Below are 19,548 nucleotides of genomic sequence, written 5' to 3'. Positions count from 1 at the left end.
TGGCAGCGGTAGGGGTCGTTTGGTGGTCTCGAAATCTTGATGTAGTTGTTATTATGTTTGAGTTGGTTTATGTTTCCGTTGAACTTTGGTAATATATCTGAATCATCTTTGAAAAAAAGTCAGGTCGTTTCCATGGTTGTCGAGTTGTATTCGTGTTTGTACTAATGAGTGATTTGTCTAGTGAGGGCATAAAGCTAAGAGTGCAAGGAGAATCGTTAGAAAAAAATCACGGGAATTTACGTAGAAAGTTGGCCGTGAGAAGAGTCCTTGGACATATGCGTGTCATGGTGCCCATGAAGAAAGCAACTTTGCCGATACAACCGAACACATACGAGTAGAATTACTGTACCAGAAGACTGACCCGTGACTTTCCTTGCAAAATCGACGTCGTCCCTGTTGGACTACTCTTGTACTCCCTCCGTCCGGAAATACTTGTCATTAAAATGAATAAAAGAGGACGTATCTGGATATATTTTAATTCTAGATACATTACTTTTTATCCATTTTGATGACAAGTATTTTCGGACGGAGGGAGTAGTATTGTGCAGCCACCGAATTATCATCCAAAGGAGAGCCACACCGTCCTCGTCGCCGTCGACCAAAATTTTCATCCGGAACATTACTCCAAGCAAACCGCCGTCAATGTCATGTGAGCGCGGTGGAATTGATGGGAAACGTGAAGAAAACGATGGATCCATGTCGCCACATGAATTCCGAGCACGGTAACGGCGACGGCGACCAGAGCTTAATCAACGGAAGGTCTGCATCGACTGTCCACTGGACCACCGTTGGGACCAAAGACAAGGTCTTAGAATTTTTGTACCGGAGGACCGAAGGACCGACTCCCGGTTCAACGATACTACCACTATTGTTCAACTAGTATTGCCTGTCCCTATTTAACTATTGCAAAGTCGAGAATATCTTCGTCGACCCTCTCCGCTGGGTCTCCTTTGGACATTGCCTGGCTCTCTCCTACACAAGATTTTAAATAGCGGATAGCGGGCTAGTAGCAAATAGAGGTCCGCGTAGTGTAATGCAGATAACGGGCGATATTGCGGGCGCTATGTCCACGTGGTGGATTCGTCAAAATACAATATTATTGTGTATATTTCTAGATCATTGGTCGTCCACTCCAGCGCCTCTCGTCGCCTCCCACGCGGGCGGCTCGGGAGGGCACAGCCGCCGTCGCCGCATAGTTTCCATCCAGCGCCCTTCTCCCCCTATGCAGCTGCCGATGGTCGGCGCCGGCAAAGCCCGTGCGTGCGACGGTGGCGGCGGAGGGTGTCTCCTCCCTGTCCCGGATATGCGGCAGCGCGGGCATCCTGATCCGCGGGATGCGGCCCTTTCGGCGGTGTGGCGGATCCCGGAAGCGGCGAGCTCGCGGCAGTGCACGGGCGCCCAGATCCATCGGTGTGGGACTCCCGGCAGCGTGCGGGCTCCCGGCGGAGGCGAGATCGGTCGACGACGGGCTTGGGCGATGGTGTCGGCCATGCAGTGCCGGATCTCGTCGCTCGTGGTGGATCTCGCCACTCCGACCTTCGTGGAGGAACCTGGACCTGGGGCGGCGGCCTCGTTAGGCATGGCGATGGCGTCCTCGGCTGGTGACGTTCGCGGGGGGTGGATGGACGATATGTTGACCGCGTGGGCGGTGACTTGCCAGTGGATTTCCTCCGCAGTGCGGGCCTTCTCCCGTTACACTTGGTGGCTTACGATCGTGGTCGTTGGCCCCGGTGTGTTTACGAGGGCTGGTAGAGGTGGGATCGGACCGGAGGAAACTCTGGATGACTCGTTCATCCCGACGGTGGCGACAACCAGGGTCGCCGTTCTCCTACTTGCAGGCGTCGTCGAGGTCCCTGCTCTCTACCCCGACCCCATGCCCGGGCGAAAACCCAAAATCTCTTTAGATTGGGCGGCGGCGGCACGGCGTGTGTCATATCCTTCTTGGAGGCGCCGCCTGGGGCGTTTGGGTGCTTGGTTAGAGGAACTGCAGGCGAAGGGCATGGGACCAGTGGCAGCAAGTGGTGTTCGCGACGGAGGAGCGGCGTGGCATCTGGCACATCGACATCAGCGGGTCTTAGCGAGATGGAGCATCGGGGTCTCGCCGGTGGGCGTGTGATGATGGACGAGCGCAGGATGGTGGCGTTGTCTGGCGTCGTGGTGGCGTCGACGGCAACTAGACTGGGCAAAGTACATGCAGCAGTACAACACTGGAGATGGATTGGTGGCAGGTGGCTGCGGCGGCCTCATACCCGGCAGGCGTCCTGGTTGAGGAGTGCGCCGGACTGGTGGGTGCCCCATACCCGGCGGGCGTCCTGGTTGGGACCTCAGGTCTTAGATGTTAGGTTTGGCTGCGAGAGGTCTGTTTGGTATTAGGCCCAGACTATCAGCATCCCTTCATCAACGGGATAGGAGTAGTGATACATGTTTCCTAGTGGTGGATTTAGTCTTACTGTTGTATGACTTTGTAAGGTCTTATGTGAATAATTAATAAAGTGGCTGCATGCATGATCCAGATGCAGAGGCCGGGGGTCCTCCTCTTTTTCTAAAAAAATAATTTCTGGATCATTAACAAAAAATAATGACATTTAATTTGAGCAATAGCGGATGTTATTGTGGTACCACTATTGCGGACGCAATAGCAGATGCTATGTCTGCTATTTGAAACTATGCTCCTACATTCCTTGTTTATAAAGGACTTTTAATTGGCTCATAATATGGCAACAACAAAATATTGCGGCCTAACTTCTTATTATTAAAAAAATAATGTCGCATTAAGAGAATATAAACACTGTGAACAAACACTTGGCTTTTGTAAGATAAGGATGCATACAACAAAAAACAACACACACATTTTCCTCCTAAAAAGGAAGTTACATGTTTTCATGTGCGCCCAGCGGGCAGAGAGGCCCTTCGCGCCATCTGTCTCGTGGTGGCGCCATGGGGGCTCTCCGAAACGATACGAGTTGTCTGATCGGCCCGGACGACCCGGCTGAGTGGTCCATGACGGGTGGACCACGGGGACACGCCCTAGGCCACTATCACTGCGTGGCGGCCGACGTGTCCGCAAGAGCCCATTGCGCTGTGTTGCATGCGACGACCAAGCCGGACCCACCAGTCGGCGTGTGATGGGATCACCTATTACTGGTAGGGTCAAGTACCTGACATCTATGGCCCACCCGGGGTCCCACACCATCATTGATAGGTCCCTGGACCACTGGGGCATTCAGATGCGCATGACAAAAAATCCACTTGAATACACCAAAGACACTTGGATATTTTCCCTCCAGTCGGCCCAACCAGCAGCACTCGAACAGAGGAGGCGCAAGGACAACGTGGGAACTAGAATGGTCGGGTAGTCCTAAGTAGGACTTCAAGTGTAGTCATGGCTACTGTTACCTGTAACTGTTCGTAGTTGTGGTTATTAACACTTGTAACTGCCATAGTTATAGTCATTAATTCACCCTTGTAACATGGGAGTAAAAGGGCCGCGACACAGTCTATATAAGCCGCCATCCTCCTCCATGGCAAGGGTTCAACATCCATTGTAATCACACACCCCAAGAAAAAACAAGCCTCGGGGCATGAGACATAGAGTTGTTACCTTCTCTGAGAGGGGCCCAAACTCACAAAAACCAAGTGCCACACATGCGTTGTAGCTAGGCTCTGCACCTTATTCATACCCCTAGTACTCATTGTCAGGATCGTTGCCTCGACAGTTGGCGCCCATCATGGAGCCGCACGTCTAGCGATTGTCGGTCGTAGGTGGAATTCATCATCGTCATCATCATGATTCTTGGCGGTGAGATCCGTTTCGGAGCGCTCAGCATCGTCACCAACAATTCGGCATGGCTCCAGCAAGCCCCAATGGACGTGGAGCCGCTGCCCATCCGAGGCGCGTGATACGTCTCCAACATATCTATAATTTATGAAGTATCCATGCCATGTTTATAATAATTTTATATGGTTTTGGTATAATTTGAATGGAACTAACCCTGATTGACGTTGTTTTTAGCAGAACTACCATGGGGTTATTTTTTGTGCAGAAACAGAAGTTCTCGGAATGGGCTAAAAATTTACGGTGATTTCTGTGGACCAAAAGAAAACTCCAAAGCTTCGTAGAAGGACCAAGAGAGCCATGAAGACGCGACAAGCCTGGTAGGCGCGCCCTAGGGATTGGGAGGGTCTACCAAGCTTGTCACTCCCTTGTGGGCCCCCTTGATATGAAACCAACGCCAAAAATTCATATAAATATAGAAACTCCAGAAAGAAACCTAGAACTTCTGCTCCACCAAAATTCCCTCCTTTGGCGGTGGTACGTCTCCGTTGAAGAGGTGTGGAGGCACAATGCTCCTTAAGAAGTCACTAGGACCACATTATTATCCTCACGCCATCCCACAATGCAAGATGTCGTGATTCCACAAGCGGTGCCCTTGAAGGCAGCAACTGGAACCTTTATAAACAAGGTTGGGACTATCGCCACAACTTAATTGGAGGCTCCCTACACCACCACGGAGCTTCACCTCAGTGGAATGTGGCTCCAAGGTGACCTCTTTCATCAAGAGTGCCCAAACACCCAAGAGTAACAAGATCCACAAGTAAAATTATGGGGGGGGGTCAATTTTCCTTTGGTGAAAGTGTAGATATAGGTTTCCTTCCTCAATCCCTAGCAAATCAAAAAGTTTGGTTGGCCAGAGAGAGAGTGCAGGCAAGAAAGCTCTGAGGGCATCAATGGAGGAAATAGAATGGCAAGAGGTAAGTGGAGAGGTGGAAGAACCACCTCTTATATAAGCCCCCCCCTAAATCCCACTGTTACAGTGCAAATAACATAGGAGCGATACAAGCATATCAAGGTCAAGTACAACTGCTCAAGGGAGATAAGCAGTGGTACAACTGCACCACCACCATCTGGGACACTTCCTGACTCAGGGAATCACCCCTGGGGCGGTAGTTGCTCCGGAAACACCGGACAACTAGTACAACCACACCCACTAGCGGCACAATCTCTATTGATGAAATTCTTGCACTTAGTTAAATTTGAGGATCTCTCTCAAAAAGGAGGGTTATATGTGGGTGCAATATGGAAGAGGAACCAGAAGACCAAGCCATGAAGCACCTCCCCCTTTACTCTATCGGATGATATCTTTGAAGACCACCTGCATAACAGGAAGACACAACCAGATCCTTCATGCCATAAGAGCAATGACCAGACATTCCCCGTCCTTGTCTATGACATTGATGAGGTGGAACATGAGTCCAGGAAGCCTTATTCTTGATCCGCACGGCCATCATCGACACCATAGTCAGGGAGTGGAACTCTAACATAAAGGACCTAACTACATCGTTGTAACACATATCCTGGGGTCTCCACCCCCTCCTCACCGGTGTAGGAGGCGAAGGAGGAGCGGACCCGTGGTCCAATTGGTGGGGAGCTGATGAAGAGGTGCCTGATGTCTATGATTTCTAGAGACGATGCGGTTTTTTCGCGAGAGTTATGTTTCACTTACTGTGAGATGGGTCTTTTTACTGCCTATAGGGTCTGGTGACTAGGCTGACCTATTTAAGTGGTTTTAGGAACCTTCCACATGAGAGTTGGGGTTGTTTTAGGAACCTTCTGGTTGGTCTTTCGTCTCTTTTTCTTCTTATGTTTTGTGTTTTTCTCTATTGGATTTTATCTGTTTTCTATTTATTTATTTATTTTAGTTTATCAAATACATGTAAACTTTTTGTGCCTGTTTAGCATTTTTAGTACATAGGTTGAACATTTTTCTGATACACGCTAAACAATTTTTTAAATACACATTGAACATTTATGTTTTATTTTTTCATTTTCCATTTTTTTCAAATTCAAGATTTTTTTAAGCTCAGATTTTGTGTACAAATATTTTAATACACATTAATCATTTTCTTGACACAAAATTGAACATTTTGGTACATGTTGAATATTTTTTGAATACAAGTTAAACATCTGTTCTCAGATACACAAAGAACATTTTTTGAATGCACGTTATTTCTTTTAGGTACACATTGATTTCTTCTTCAAATGCACGTTGAACATTTTTTAATATATATTGAACATTTAAAATACACGGTTAATGTCTTATAAATACATTGCAAACCTGCTTGGAGTATATGGTGAACAGTTTTCATAGGTCATGGACATTTTTCCAAAATTGCTGCAACAAAATATTACATTTAATCAACATTTATTGCGAATGACGTGAACATAGCTGTACATTACACGATATATTTCAAAAATGGCATCACAGTTTTTCAAACGGGTGGATATTTATTAAATGTAATAGACGTTTTTTTAATAATACAAACATTTTTAAGAATTATGTGAGCAAATTTTACACTGCATGATCTTTTTTAATGTACGATGTTTTCTTTTTCTGAATTTAATGACAATATATTTCATTTTATAAATCTATACCTACGTCATAATAAAGGGGCTATTGCCTCTGATTCTACTTCATCCAAATTGCCCCTAAAATTTCAAAGTATTACTTCATCGGCTTTTGAAACGGTTATTTTTTTTTTTTTTGATTTTTGAGTTTTTGGTTTTCCACCTGTCTTCCTTATCTTTTGGATTAAAAAAACTTGAATTATTTTTCTTTTTGCGCGAAAAAACATGATTTTTTGCTTCAGCGAGAGGTATGGTTTTGCTTCAGCGAGAGGCACGGTTTTGCTTTTGCAAGAGGCTCGGCCATGCCTCTCAAAAATAGAAGAAAAAAACATGTTTTCTGTTTTTTTGTCTTCCACTGAAGGCACGGTTTTGCTTCTGCAAAAGGAACGGTTGTGTTTTCGCGAGAAGCACGGCCATGCCTCTTGGAAACGACAAAAAACACGTTTTTTTTTGTTTTTCTTCTTCCGTAAGAGGCACGCCCGTGCCTCTCGAGAACGGGAAAAAATGTGTTTTCTGTTTTTTCCTTCTACGAGATCCGTAATTTTGCTTTCGCGAGAGCCACAGCCGTGCCTCTTGAAAACAAAAAAAATGTGTCTTCTGATTTTTTTTCTTCCGCCAGAGGCACGATTGTGCTTTCACTGGAGGCACGACCGTGCCTCTTTCGGAAAGGAAAAAAAGTGTGCCCCAGTTCGGTTTTTTGTCTGTTTTTTCATGAAAACAAATTCGTCAAAACCCATAACATATGATCTACTCCCTCCGTACCTGCGACAAGTAATTCAGAACGGAGGGAGTAGTTTTGAAGATCTCGATGCGAGGAATCTAATGGTGAAAACGGCTCGATATTTGGACCCACGGTTTATAAGACATAAAACATTTTGAATAAACGAATGTAGGAAAAAAAGTGAAAACTATCAGGTTGCGACAAATGGCACGCATGCAGTACGTCATTTGTCACAACCTGAGAAAGTGGGAGTGATGTTTGAAAGGAGTACTTCTTATTTAGTGATTTTGTGCCCGCTGGAAGAAGATACTACACACCTGTTTGGGCCGGCCCATGTCTGGGAGGCCTGTTTTTAAAAATTTTGTTTTTATTTTTTGTTTTCCTTTTTGTCTTTGTTTTTTATACTTTAAATAAATTGGAAGTTCAAAAAAATTCTGTAAGTGAATAAAATGAGATTTTTGAAATAATTTTTTAATATTTCATAAATGTTTGTGGATTCAGAGAGTGTTCATATTTTTTAAAAAATAGATTTTTTATTAAAATATGTTAATAAAATTGAACCAAATTTCGCCAATTGATACAATGTTCATGAATAAAAAATATTCTAATAATTTAAAAACTGTTCGTGACTTACAAAATAGTTTATTGATTCATAAAATGTTCGCTCACTCAAAAAATGATCTTGCAATTATAAAAAAAATGTTCTTGAATTTTAAAAGTTATCCCCAATTTCCAAAAACATCATCCCCATATTTATAAACCTACTCAAGAACAATGTTTTCAATATGTTCACAACTTAAAAAATATGTATTTTCAAATAGTATAAAATGTTCATGAATTCAAAAAAAATCTTAATTTTAGAAAATGTTCGAAAATCTGTAAAAATGTTCATGAATTTCAAAAGCATTCAAGATTTCAGGTATGCTCAGGAGTTTAAAAATATTTTCATGATTTTGAAAAATTGTTCATGATTTCTCGAACAAGAGATTGATAGTATATCTCTATGATGCAGTAAAATGTGGTCAAGATCATTAGAGATTTTTTTTCCCATTGCAACGCACGGGCCATTTTGCTAGTAAAAGTAAAAGTAAGAAGATAACAGACATATTTTACAGCATTTTCAGAATTTATAAATATAAAGAGAAAACAAAAATATAAATAAAAAACTCAGAAAAAATGTACATACATACATACTGTAGAAGCTGTAGGCGTTAGCTGGGCCTGACCGATTAGTCTCGCAATGTAGGCAGGTCAAGCGTCCATCTCGCAACAAGCGAGACGTGACCGTTTTTTTATCCTTGATTATAACTTTTTGTTGACAGCTTACCAAGTTGACCGCTTGCTGACCATTTCTCTATCCTATTTAAATTCTACATATGCAAATGTGCATATTGCAACACTGGACAAAAATGACGCGAACCGAACATAGCTCAGATAGCTAGTTTATTTGTGGTGGAACCAGACCACTAGGTTCAAATCCCATGCTTGACACTCATCCTCGCGCTTTTCTGGATTTATTTTATTTTTTTTTTTGTTTAGTGTGAGGAGACATTATGGTCAGCTATGTTAATCTCGAGACGTTGATCGAAGCTTGATAGCAACAAAAACGTGCCGCTTACCTGCTGCTCTATCTCACAGGGGGCGGGGAGTTCCGTTTCCTCTATCTTCTTCTCGCCTTGGAGCTGGGTTTTAGATTTGAGGCATTGTCGCCCACAATTTTTCACTCAATTTACTCCAGCCCACAATTCTTACTGTTAATTATGCATTTTCTAGCCCACAATCATTCCTTGCAGTTTTCTCATGTCCACAAATTTTCATTCAATGTACTCCAACCATAACCCTTCATCTTTAATAATGCTCTTTTTTTCAGCCCACAATTTTTCATCGAATTTACTCCACCCGTAACCCTTCATCTTTAATTATGCACTTTTTTCGAGCCCATGCACAATCATTCCTTTCATAATATGCACAATGCAAAGTTTAAATACCAGGCAGCCCACATACACTCACGATTTCCTTGCATGTTAGAGATCCCGTTTAATTATTCCGCAAAAAAAAAAGAGATCTTATTTAATTAGCTCACGACAGACATCAACATTGAACATATAGAAATTGGCAAGATTCAGTTTTGTGGAGCAAGGTGGGACTATTCAATATGAAATATCTAATTTTTTTTCGTCCGTTGATGATGTTTGCACGAGCTGATGAATTTGGCCTAGTCGCCGGAGCACAGGCGAAGGCCCAGTACTGTTGTGTGGCCTCTTCCTTTAATAATGAAATATAGTGCAACCTTTAATAATTAGCACTCCTTACAGCATTAATCAAGTTGTTTTCTTTCACTAGCACTCCTTACAACATTATTTTCGATGTACGGCACATACAGATCCCACCTCCACCCATTCCTACCATTGCATGACAATTTCTTCTTTCTTTCCTTCAAAACACATGTTCGAAAATGACCTTGGAGACATGTCCATCGAACACATGGGGAGGGCAGTTAGCGGCGTAGTAACAGCTCCTCACGACGCTCAACAAGGTCTGCTTCGTGTCGCTGCTCGTCCCATCACCGTGCGCCTGGAGGACATTCTGGGTGAGTTCCTGCATGCCTGCCTCAATTCTCTCGTCCATGTGGCTCATTGCCGCCTCGTTCCTTTTGGTGTCCTGTAAATAAATTGCATAGTTAGTTTGATAGATGTCTAATGTGTGGCTCTGTTTCTAACAAAAAGGTGTTGATTCATAGTTGGTATGTATGTACATGGCAATATTGCTTGCATGGAGCAGGTACAAAAGAAAGACGATGAATTCTAGCGCCGAATTAAAAGAAGTTATTATAAGCTAATTTACAAGCCAAAACTAGCATGAGATCCGTAATGTTTTGGAGCTTGCTTGATAGCACGCTTGAGTTATTCATTGCACGCAAGTAACCAAGAAAGGGTGAAAATACTTCAGTGATCTGTCATTGTGTTCAGTTCTTGAAATGGGAAAAACACCATCAACCATGTACTCCCTCCGTTCCAAAATAGATGACCCATCTATTTTGGAACGGAGGGAGTAGTTCACTAGAAAATATGGCAAACATATATTTGAGCGTAAAAGAGCTACCTCAGAAAGTAACATCTTGTGGTGAAGGTTGTCACAAATAGAGGACGCAAGTTGAATAAACCAGGCACCATCCATGGTGTTTATCATCGATGATGCTTCACCAGTTCGTCCACCACAAATCTCAATAATTTTGACTAGAAGCAAACATGTTTGTTTATCATGAACCATGCACGGCCCAGCTTGAACAACACCTGAACCGAAGGTGTCATCCTCTCTGTTTTTCTGTTGCATCATCCATTCGATCCACTAGAGGCCCAAAGAAATATATTAGAATGTTTACCAAGAGAACATTCTAGCAATTAATAACTCTAAGGAAAGGGGCAATTGGTCGTTCAACTTACAGCACAGCGTAACAAATTGTTGATGTACACTGGTCCTTCACCAACAGGTAGTGCCTCTTGTGCCAATAAATCAATAAGTTGCTCAAATGCCCCGACAAGAATGTCCTCTTTTGCACCTCCTTTATGCCTGGATGGACAAATTGTGTCATGTGAACCATATTAAAAAAATGAAAAGACATTATAATCGGAAGTCCATGTTTTCATAATGGCACAGCAATGGATTAAATAGCAGTGTTTAAAGATTACATCATCCCTCGTAAGCAAAAAAAAAGCTACATATACAAGTTTAAAGGTCTTAATTTCTAAGATAGTGGATTTTATGTTTGCATCACAACTGTCCACCTGTGGGAATCATCTACCAAATTACTAGTATATTAATTTGCTATTTTTCTTATCAAAAGAACAATTGGCCAAAGGGATCCAGTTAAGCATGTAAATATTTATCATTTGGTGTGATGGTTTAGATTGAGTAGCGATGCTCAGTTAATATGCTCACCATGATATATTACTATTTCCTTCATAGATACCGCCTTGCATAAACCGTTCCATCATTTCATTACCCGACAAATCGCTATGAAGGTATTTAGTAATAATGTTGGCCAGCACTGACACCTTGGCCCATGCAAGTCGCTCGGTGGCACGGCTTGGCTCGAAAATGCAAGCGGCGGCTAGAAAATAAACTCTCAAAACATCTCTTAAAGTCACCCCAAAAGTCTCGAGGCCATTCTCAGTAAACCACCTAAATACATAGGAAGACATGTTATGCAGGAAAAATAGGACGTAATTAACAAGATGTTACATGAGATTAATGAGTACTTTTGTAGGCCATGCCACTCAAGCTGATGTTGGACTTGGCAGCGATTGAAATCACGCTTTGCCAACTCAAGATAGGTGTTGTTGTTCACAAGTGGCATCCTGCCAAAACCATTCAGCATATCAACTCTGGGATCTTTCCTCAACAAGTATGGAATGAACCAATTGTTGGAATTCAACCATTTTTTACCTGTAGAGTGTCTTTCCAATCCAGACATCATTATCACCACCATATTGATCTAGGTAGACTCTTGCTTCTACACGCGGTAAGCTTGCATACCATGGGAAGTCCAGTGTATACTTTACCTATAATCATACATAAAGGTACTTATATTCTTGTTCGTATCCAGATAAGGTTAGTTTGTTTCACAAAAATAAGATAATAAGTTTTTTTAATATGTTAACAAGAGAGTGTTTAAATAGTCCTATTGTATATGGAAATATCAAGTATAATTCTTTAATGGTTTCAAAAAAAAACTCTCAAGTGTCATCAGCAATCAAGCCAAAGATTGTGAGAGTTATGTTTACTTCCTAGTCCATCTAAACCGACTGATTGGCAGGATGGACGTGTTTACCTCGCCTGGTAGATCCTTAGCAATGATCCATTTGTCTCGAATCGTGCCACGGGCTTCCCTTTCTCTCAGGAACTCATACGAGAATCTCCCTGCATGCTGCAACAAGTCCTCTCCGGGGAACCTTACCTGAGAGGCCCTGTTCAGGTTGTACATCCCAGTGACTGCTTGTGTTGATTGCCCCACGAAACAGAAGAACTCCCCGTCCTTCTCAAACTTCTCAAATACAGCTGCGAATTAATCAAAATGTTAGTTTTGTTTGTGATATGATTTATTACTCTGCGGAGTATGTACAGCACGATACAATATTTGGATTTGCATGAAAAAGCGGGGTCATACTAGGGGAGACATCGTATCCATGTAGCCGCAGCAGCCGGAACGCCATGGATGTGTCATCCACGTCTATTACAGTGGAGTTCCTCGCCCAGGAAATCCCCTCATCAGTCCAGTGCCTAAAGCGTGAGTAAAGAGGTTAGAAGAAACCTTCCTCATGAAGCGACCAAAAGTTTAAGATTACCATGCTATTGTTAACAACACACAGTTATGAAGGAGAAATTAAACCTGTGAACATAGTCCAAGCACTGTTTGATTTCTTGCTTGAAATAGCGCGAGATTCCAAGACGCTCCAACCGATCGACGGCCCAGATGCGTTCAAAGAGATCGACCGGGTAAACATTGGGAACTGAAATGCGCCAATCAAGATGAACAATGCACACGGGATCAGGAACTACCCCAAAAAAGAACTCAATGCCATCCAATATCAGTGTGGTTTATGGTCATGGACCTCTTACCTCCGTTGAATTTCTTGACGATTCTGTCGATGTATTCGAAGCATTTCTCATCACCGGTTTGCATGAGAGCACAGGCTGTAGCCGAAGGAGAATAGAGGAAGGACCCATCACTAGACTGGAGCCTAAGGATTTTCTGCCAGTCCACCCCGGGCATCCCTTCAAGGGAATGCAGGATCGACGTTGGAATCCTGTGCATCATCTCCATCGGAATCCTACCGAAGTAATTAATGATTAACTAGGAAAACTGTGAAGTAATCTGCATCTCTGGCAGGAAAGGGGATATATGGGGTACCTCTTGAGCTTCACTTCTCTGTTAGCATATATGCGCTGCAGAGCATGGTGGTCATACGGGAACCCAATGCCCAAGCTCTTGGCCACCTCCAGGAGAGAAGGGAACACAATCTCGAAGCCGATGGGCATCGACTCCAGGTCTTCCTCAGCTAGCCTCCACACGTTCTCCTCCAGAAAAGAGAGCCCTGAAAAGAAAACCAGGATGCATCATGCATACATTTAGTTGAAAGACCTTGCTTCATTTGGTACTTTAGCAGAACAGTTATGTGTGTCAGTTTGTTGCTTTGCAATACCTCTCCTGCATTTATCAGGGCCAAGAGACCACTTTGTAAGAGCCACGACACAGGCAAGGGTGTTAATGACCTGGTCATAGGCGGAGAACAGGGCAGCGTCTCCCCAGGAGCCGTCTGGGAGCTGGTTGTCAAGAATCCACCGGAGGGTGGTGGGAAACTGGGGGCTGTCACAGTCATCAAGACTCGGCACCAGAGCGACCCAGGCGGTGTCGTATGCCGAGACGTTGATCTCACCGTCACTCATCGACCCCAGCATCATCCTCACTTGGTCGACCAGTGGCTGCTCAAACTCTGTCCCGGGAATCACACAACAGTCATCGAGTTCACATTGTTCCTCAGTCCGTTCAAGAACCTGAATATCGTTTCTGACAACGTTCATTTGCAAACCTGCAGGTACATCGAAACACACAAATGATGAAATGTATCCAGCGCAAGACATCGCATCCATTTTGAATTAACTAGAATAATAATGCCTCGATGTGCATTAACATGTTACCAAATTTCAGCTCCAGGTCAGTTTACGTGATTGTAAAATTAAATTCAAGTTATACAGACTGAGATTGGGTTAAGTTCACCTAGGATTTTATTACCTGATGAAAGAACGATGGCGGTGACAGTATTATAGTGACGATAACGAGAACAATAGTATGTCGAGAATCATTCTATCATCAGACTTGACTTTAAACTGCAGAAGCATTCTTTTGTATAGTTGATGCTTTGGGATCTGATAAGAAAGCTACATCATTGTTCAAAAGTGAACTTCATATAGGTTCGGGTTCCTTCTCTTCGTGGTGCCAAAAAAATAGTCGTTGACGGACCGTTTATTCTTGTCTCGCCTACTAGTTAACGTTTTGTGTGCTCCAAAAGAAAAAATCTTAATCCTACCCTTCTCTCTAGTATACCCTTTTCTCGTGTTTCTGTGCACTCTATCAGTATCGTTGCGATTCCCCTTGGCGACAAATGGCATGTCGTGTCGTTTTGTAAAAAGGACCTAGAGACGTTGAGGGATAATTTATTCTTGTCTCACCTGCTAATTAATGTGCTGTGTGTTCCGAAAACCCGGGTCCTATCCACTCCTGATTCGTTAACTGATCATTTGTTCATGTTTCACCTGCTAATTACGTGTGCTATAATTGGTATAGCACGTGCCAACTCACCAGAGGCCATTCGTTCCTCGGGTAAACGAGTAGCAGCATGTGTAATTGAGCTCCAAATAGGTTAATTATGTGACGTGTAGTCGCTAAAGAGGAACATAATAAAAAGGACTAAAACAATATATGTACTAATTAGCTGCCTACAGCTTGGAGTACATAGGCTGGCATAATAGCAGATAGCAAAATAACAGACAGTAGAAACGGGAGATGGCCGACTGAGATTAATTAGTTAATCAGTAATGTATATGATACTTGCCCAGTGCTAGCTAACAGTGGATAGTGACACTAAAGCGAGCGATCGAGAGAACATAAGAATAAAACAAACACAAGATCACCGGGTCCCAGACCAAGTCAAGGCAACGATACCATTAGCACTGGATACGCTGGTGGCCTGCGCAATCTGGAGAGCGACACGCGAGCCGGCGGTTTCCACAAGGGCAGCATCTCCTTTGCCGCGGAAACGGCATGGACCTGATTGTTCAAAGAGAAAGTGATCAGAATCAACCTCACGACAAGTGCCCATGTCGGTCTCGCTTCAAACTCAACACAGCATGCCGACACTTGTCTGCGGTGGGCAGGGCGAAACGGTCGCGGGCTGCAGGCATCACAATTCGCGTGTGCGAATGACAGACAAGACCTCCTGCAGCCGTATCCCCGCAGAGCGTGGCCGGCACACGAAGAATCGCAAGACACACATGGTGCACCCCCATAATTAATCACGGTGCACACGGAACATCGTACGACAGGGAAAACCAGCGCCTCGCGCGAAAAGCACGACAGAAAGCGACATCGACCGAACACCTTTGACGACGAGAGCACGCGGCCGCGGTCCGTGGCCGTAGCCCGATGGCACCCACGCCGGCGGCGAGAGGTGTAGCTGCATGCTAGCTGCGGCAATGCACGTTCCTCAATCCGCGACGAACACCACTCCTCCAGCCCCTCCCAACGCCGAGTGTTAAGGATGATGATGATGATGATGATGATGATGATAAAGGAAAGAAGGGGCAAGGGTGGCAGCTAAGGAATGAGCGAAACAAACGAGAACAGCGCGGGGTTATCCGGGAGGGACATGTATGTGTGCCGTGCAGTGCAATTGCAATGCATATATACAAGGATACATACATAGATACAAGAACAAAAGCGAGAGACGAGTGTGGGATAAAGGGAATGATTCCTGCACGGCAAAGGCCTCTGGCAGTGGACAAAACAAAAAGCTTAGAAACGTTCGCTTTGTGAACGGGTGGTGTGAGGGCGAGGGCGAGATGCTCCGCCCCCGTCACGCCAAGATGCCACGCCATGGCCGGTCCGGGAAGGGAGCCAGATCCTTTTTCTTCAGCCGGCAACTGATCCGCTTCACTTTCTCTAGATTCTGCTGTTCCGGAGCGGAATGGAAAAAGGAATGCGCGCGCGTGGATGATCTGCGCGCGCGCGTAGGGAAATCCCTCGTGTTGCTTATTATGTTTATGTTCGGCGGCGACACGAGAGACGAAACGAGGAACGAACACATGGCATGGGCTGTGGCTACTCTGCGTGCGGGGCGGGGATAGGTTGTGTGTGTGCTACCTTTACCTTGGGCGTGGCGGGCCGCGGCAACGCTCGGGGGAAGCCGCGCCGCCGGCGGAGATCAGCTGCGGCCGCCCGGCGGAGGCAGGGGACGCCGCCCCCAAGGCCGGCGGCGAGGGCGGGCTCGGGGTCGCCGTCGCGCGTGGGGCAGCGGGCGAGCGGCCGCGCCACGGGCTCCCGCCATCAGTGCCGCTCGGAGCTGGAGCGCCTCCGCGCCGGGGGAGGGGGGCGGCCGGCGGCGGGCGGGGGATCGATGGACGGGGACGGGGGACGGAGGGGAAAGCTCTGTTTTTTGGACCGCAGTCACGCCGCTCGCAAGGGTGGACCCCGCGCCGCCCATCTTTTTGGTTTTTTTTGTGCCATCCCTCCCCGAAATTCGGCGCTCTTTTCCGTTTGGGCCACGCGCCGCCGCCCAAACCGAAATACGGCGGCCCGCTCATTTTTATTTACGTGACATGTGAGGAAAGGTTTTGGTGGGTCGGGGGCCTCATTTGCTGAAAGTTGGTGGCGGTGTCTTCTGAAATTCCAAAAGGTTTTCTAAAACAGTCTTGCCAAGTCTCAATCGACCGAAATTTCACGAAGTCTCTATCGATGCTATATCTATGAGATCTTACATTAAGATTTTTCTTTTGCATGTTATGTCACTTGAGTGACATTTGGTTAAATCTCAGTCGACTAAGACCTAGCCACACCCTTTCTAAAAGTTGACGGAATGATCCAATTTCCCCCCTCAAAAAAACGTCCATGCTTTTCCAAAAAACCTTTTTTTTCTAAAAATGCCTGAAACATTTTGTGCTTATCTTGATTTCTAAAAAGTTGGCGGAACAAGCTATATCTCGCTTGTAACGAGTTGTGTAGTATAATATTTTACTGTTTGCTCCTTTTGCATCTTTTTTGCGGTACGTTATTTATTTAATTTAATTTATTTTCGCTTTTCTTGATTTCGCATTGTTCCACTGTTTTGCGTCGGTTTCTTTGTTTTTTATTTGTATTTTTCTTTGGTCCAATTGTTTCTTTCTTGGTTTTCTTCGTGGTTTTTTATCACTATTTGCATTGATTTCTTTGTTTTTTCTATTTTTCTTATCTTTGTTTTATTTGATACCTTCCTTTTTTTCTTTGGTTTTTTACCTTTTTAATACACATTGTGGATTTTCCTTATACATCAGGAACATTTTTTAAACACGTTTATCATTTTTACAATACATCCCTAACATTTTTTTCAGAAATTTATTTTGAGGTCTACTCTTTTTTCTATAGATTATACATATTTCATTTATTGTAGGGACATTTTACATATACTCATTTAACGTTCTTCAAACACACGATTGCCATTTTTCAGATATATGTTGTGCCATGTACTTTTTTCATACACATAATACATTTTTTGTATAAATAACAAATATATTTCTTATAAGCAGTTTTTAAATGATATGGTGAGTGTCAAATAAAAAGGAAAATATACATAAAAATAAGGAGAAGAAAGGAAAACTAAAGATGAAAATAACAAATCCATAAAAAAATTAACAGGAAAGCGTGAAAAATGGACATTTGAGCGACGCAAGCTTCTGTCTCTCTATAAGCGACAGTGTAGGCGCTCCCTCCGGCGCAGTCAGCCCCTCAGTAGATGTACACATGAGTTTCTTTTCTCGGTCGTTACCAAATATAAAATCACTCATTATACTATTAACAATGATACAAGTTTAGTTTTTTTTGTTGAAAGAGAGGGTCTAGTACAAGTTTTGTGATTTTGCTTCTTTTTTTTGTTGTGGGGAAAAGAGTGTAACTCGGTGCATGTGCACACATTTTTCTTTTAAAGTTTTTTTTTGGGGGGGGGGGGTTCCTTTTTAAGTGGAATGCACTTCCCTTAATTGAGGGAAGGGTGGAATGCATATTGCTTACTGGCACTTTTTTTGAGTGAATTTTTTTTGAGACTAAACACACTTTATTGATCATAAAAGTTCATAGGAATACAATGAATGTCTGGTGGATTTATAAGCCAAACATGGCGCCCATAGTCTAGTCCGAAAGCATGTTTAGCGAGGCTATGTGCCTCAATATTCGACGATCTGCCCTCAAAGATGAAGGTGCATTGATCAAAATCCTGTGCCGTCTCCTTGATCTCCTTGATAGTACTAGCATATAATCCTCCTGTGCCTTCTTTGATGTCCCTGATTACACCCTGGCAGTCCGAAGCAATAACAAGCCATGGAAGATCCAAGTCCAACACTAGGGGAAGTGCCTCCCGACACGTCAAGGCTTCCAGAGTAGCTGGATCCACCACTCCTGGAATCTTAATAACTGAGGCTCCTAGGAAAACTCCTGTATCATCCCTGCATACTGCGCTGAACGTACCATCAAGAGTATCCCTCGCTGTTGCTCCATCAACTCTGATCTTTGCCATTCCCGGCGGCGGAGGTATCCATTTAGCCTGAACCTGGACCCGGTTTGGGATCACTGCTCCTCGAATCACTGAGGGCTTGCATTCCTTGGTTTCCCGGATATACTTGGAGATGAAGCCATGCGTTGACAGAGGACTCTGGAATATGTTCTCATGCAGCGCCTGTCTCTGTGAGTGCCAAAGCGCCCACATGGTGACCGCGACCTGAGTAAACTCTGTCGGCGACAGCATATCCAAGAGTGCAAACAACCATCTCTTCGCGGCCGGCTCCGTTGTGTTGTTCAAAGCCTCAACTAGCTCCGGATCTTGCCGCGCCCACACACAACGGGCGACTATGCAGTGTAGTAAGGAGTGTTTCCATGAATCTTCTGCCCCGCACAAGCCACACCGTATGCTTGTGGACATATTTCGGTGATGTAGCAAGTCTGCCGTCGGGATAGATTGCTGAGCAAGCCTCCATAAAAAGATCTTCACCTTGGGGGGTACATTAACTTTCCATAACTGCTGCCATGCCTTTGAGTCCCGGTCAAAATCTGAGGAATTGGCTCGGCCTTCTAGCCATGCTTCTCTCCTCATCTTGGTGTTAACCAGCATGCGATAACCAGATCTTACGGACAAAACTCCATTCTTTTCATGGATCCAAGACCAAAAGTCCTCAATGTGTCTCGTACACAAGGGTATAGACATAATCGCCTGTGCGTCTGTTGGGAGAAAAATCTCTGAGATCGTCGTGCGGTCCCATTGTGCACCTGGCAATATTAGTTCGTTCACCCCCTGAGGTGGATTCGCTATTCTGCTCACTATCGGTCTCATATTAGCCAGGCGTGGTAGCCAGTTTTGGTTCCAGATATGCGTGGTTAGGCCATCCCCAATGCGCCGTATTAACCCTTGGTTTAGCACTTCTCGTCCATCCATGATTGCTCACCAGATTTGGGAGGGAGCCAAACCCAGCTCGGCGCTCAAGAAATCCGTTGTAGGGTGGTACTTTGCTTTGAGGACTCGGGCGCTAAGGGACCGCGGGTCCATTAAGACTCTCCAGGCTTGTCTCGCTAGCAAAGCTAGGTTGAAAAGCTCAATATCCCGGAATCCCAATCCACCGCAGA

At 44.5% G+C, this 19,548-nt stretch overlaps 1 protein-coding gene across 2 annotated transcripts; it reads right to left on the bottom strand.

Annotated features, from left to right (window-relative positions):
- Window positions 1–9,393: 9,393 nt before the first annotated feature.
- On the bottom strand, window positions 9,394–16,112 carry LOC119338716 (ent-copalyl diphosphate synthase 1, chloroplastic-like). 2 transcript variants are annotated; one of them, XM_037610977.1, is made up of 14 exons: window positions 16,054–16,112; window positions 14,851–14,955; window positions 13,331–13,717; window positions 13,039–13,222; window positions 12,747–12,958; window positions 12,517–12,637; window positions 12,295–12,407; window positions 11,959–12,185; window positions 11,574–11,689; window positions 11,387–11,485; window positions 11,067–11,309; window positions 10,571–10,697; window positions 10,230–10,475; window positions 9,394–9,788 (listed from the first exon to the last, which is right to left on the bottom strand). In XM_037610977.1, the coding sequence occupies exons 3-14, from the start codon at window positions 13,707–13,709 to the stop codon at window positions 9,564–9,566; spliced, it is 2,292 nt and encodes a 763-aa protein (XP_037466874.1). In that variant the 5' UTR covers window positions 13,710–13,717; window positions 14,851–14,955; window positions 16,054–16,112; the 3' UTR covers window positions 9,394–9,563. The 2 variants fall into 2 exon arrangements, with proteins under 2 accessions (XP_037466874.1, XP_037466873.1); XM_037610976.1 differs by lacking the exon at window positions 16,054–16,112 and adding an exon at window positions 15,286–15,997.
- Window positions 16,113–19,548: the final 3,436 nt, after the last annotated feature.

The sequence above is a fragment of the Triticum dicoccoides genome, chromosome 7B (assembly GCF_002162155.2).
Source record: "Triticum dicoccoides isolate Atlit2015 ecotype Zavitan chromosome 7B, WEW_v2.0, whole genome shotgun sequence".
In the NCBI taxonomy this organism is placed as follows: domain Eukaryota; kingdom Viridiplantae; phylum Streptophyta; class Magnoliopsida; order Poales; family Poaceae; genus Triticum; species Triticum dicoccoides.
The sequence above is the reverse complement of the archived record's forward strand: the minus strand, read 5'-3'. Positions and strand labels throughout refer to the sequence as shown.

Coding starts and splice junctions, on each gene's coding strand:
- LOC119338716 (XM_037610976.1), bottom strand. CDS start 15,367: ATGCAGCTACACCTCTCGCCGCCGGCGTGGGTGCCATCGGGCTACGGC. Junction 14,956..15,285: donor GCGTGCTCTCGTCGTCAAAG/GTGTTCGGTCGA, acceptor TTGAACAATCAG/GTCCATGCCGTTTCCGCGGC. Junction 12,638..12,746: donor CGTCAAGAAATTCAACGGAG/GTAAGAGGTCCA, acceptor GGCGCATTTCAG/TTCCCAATGTTTACCCGGTC.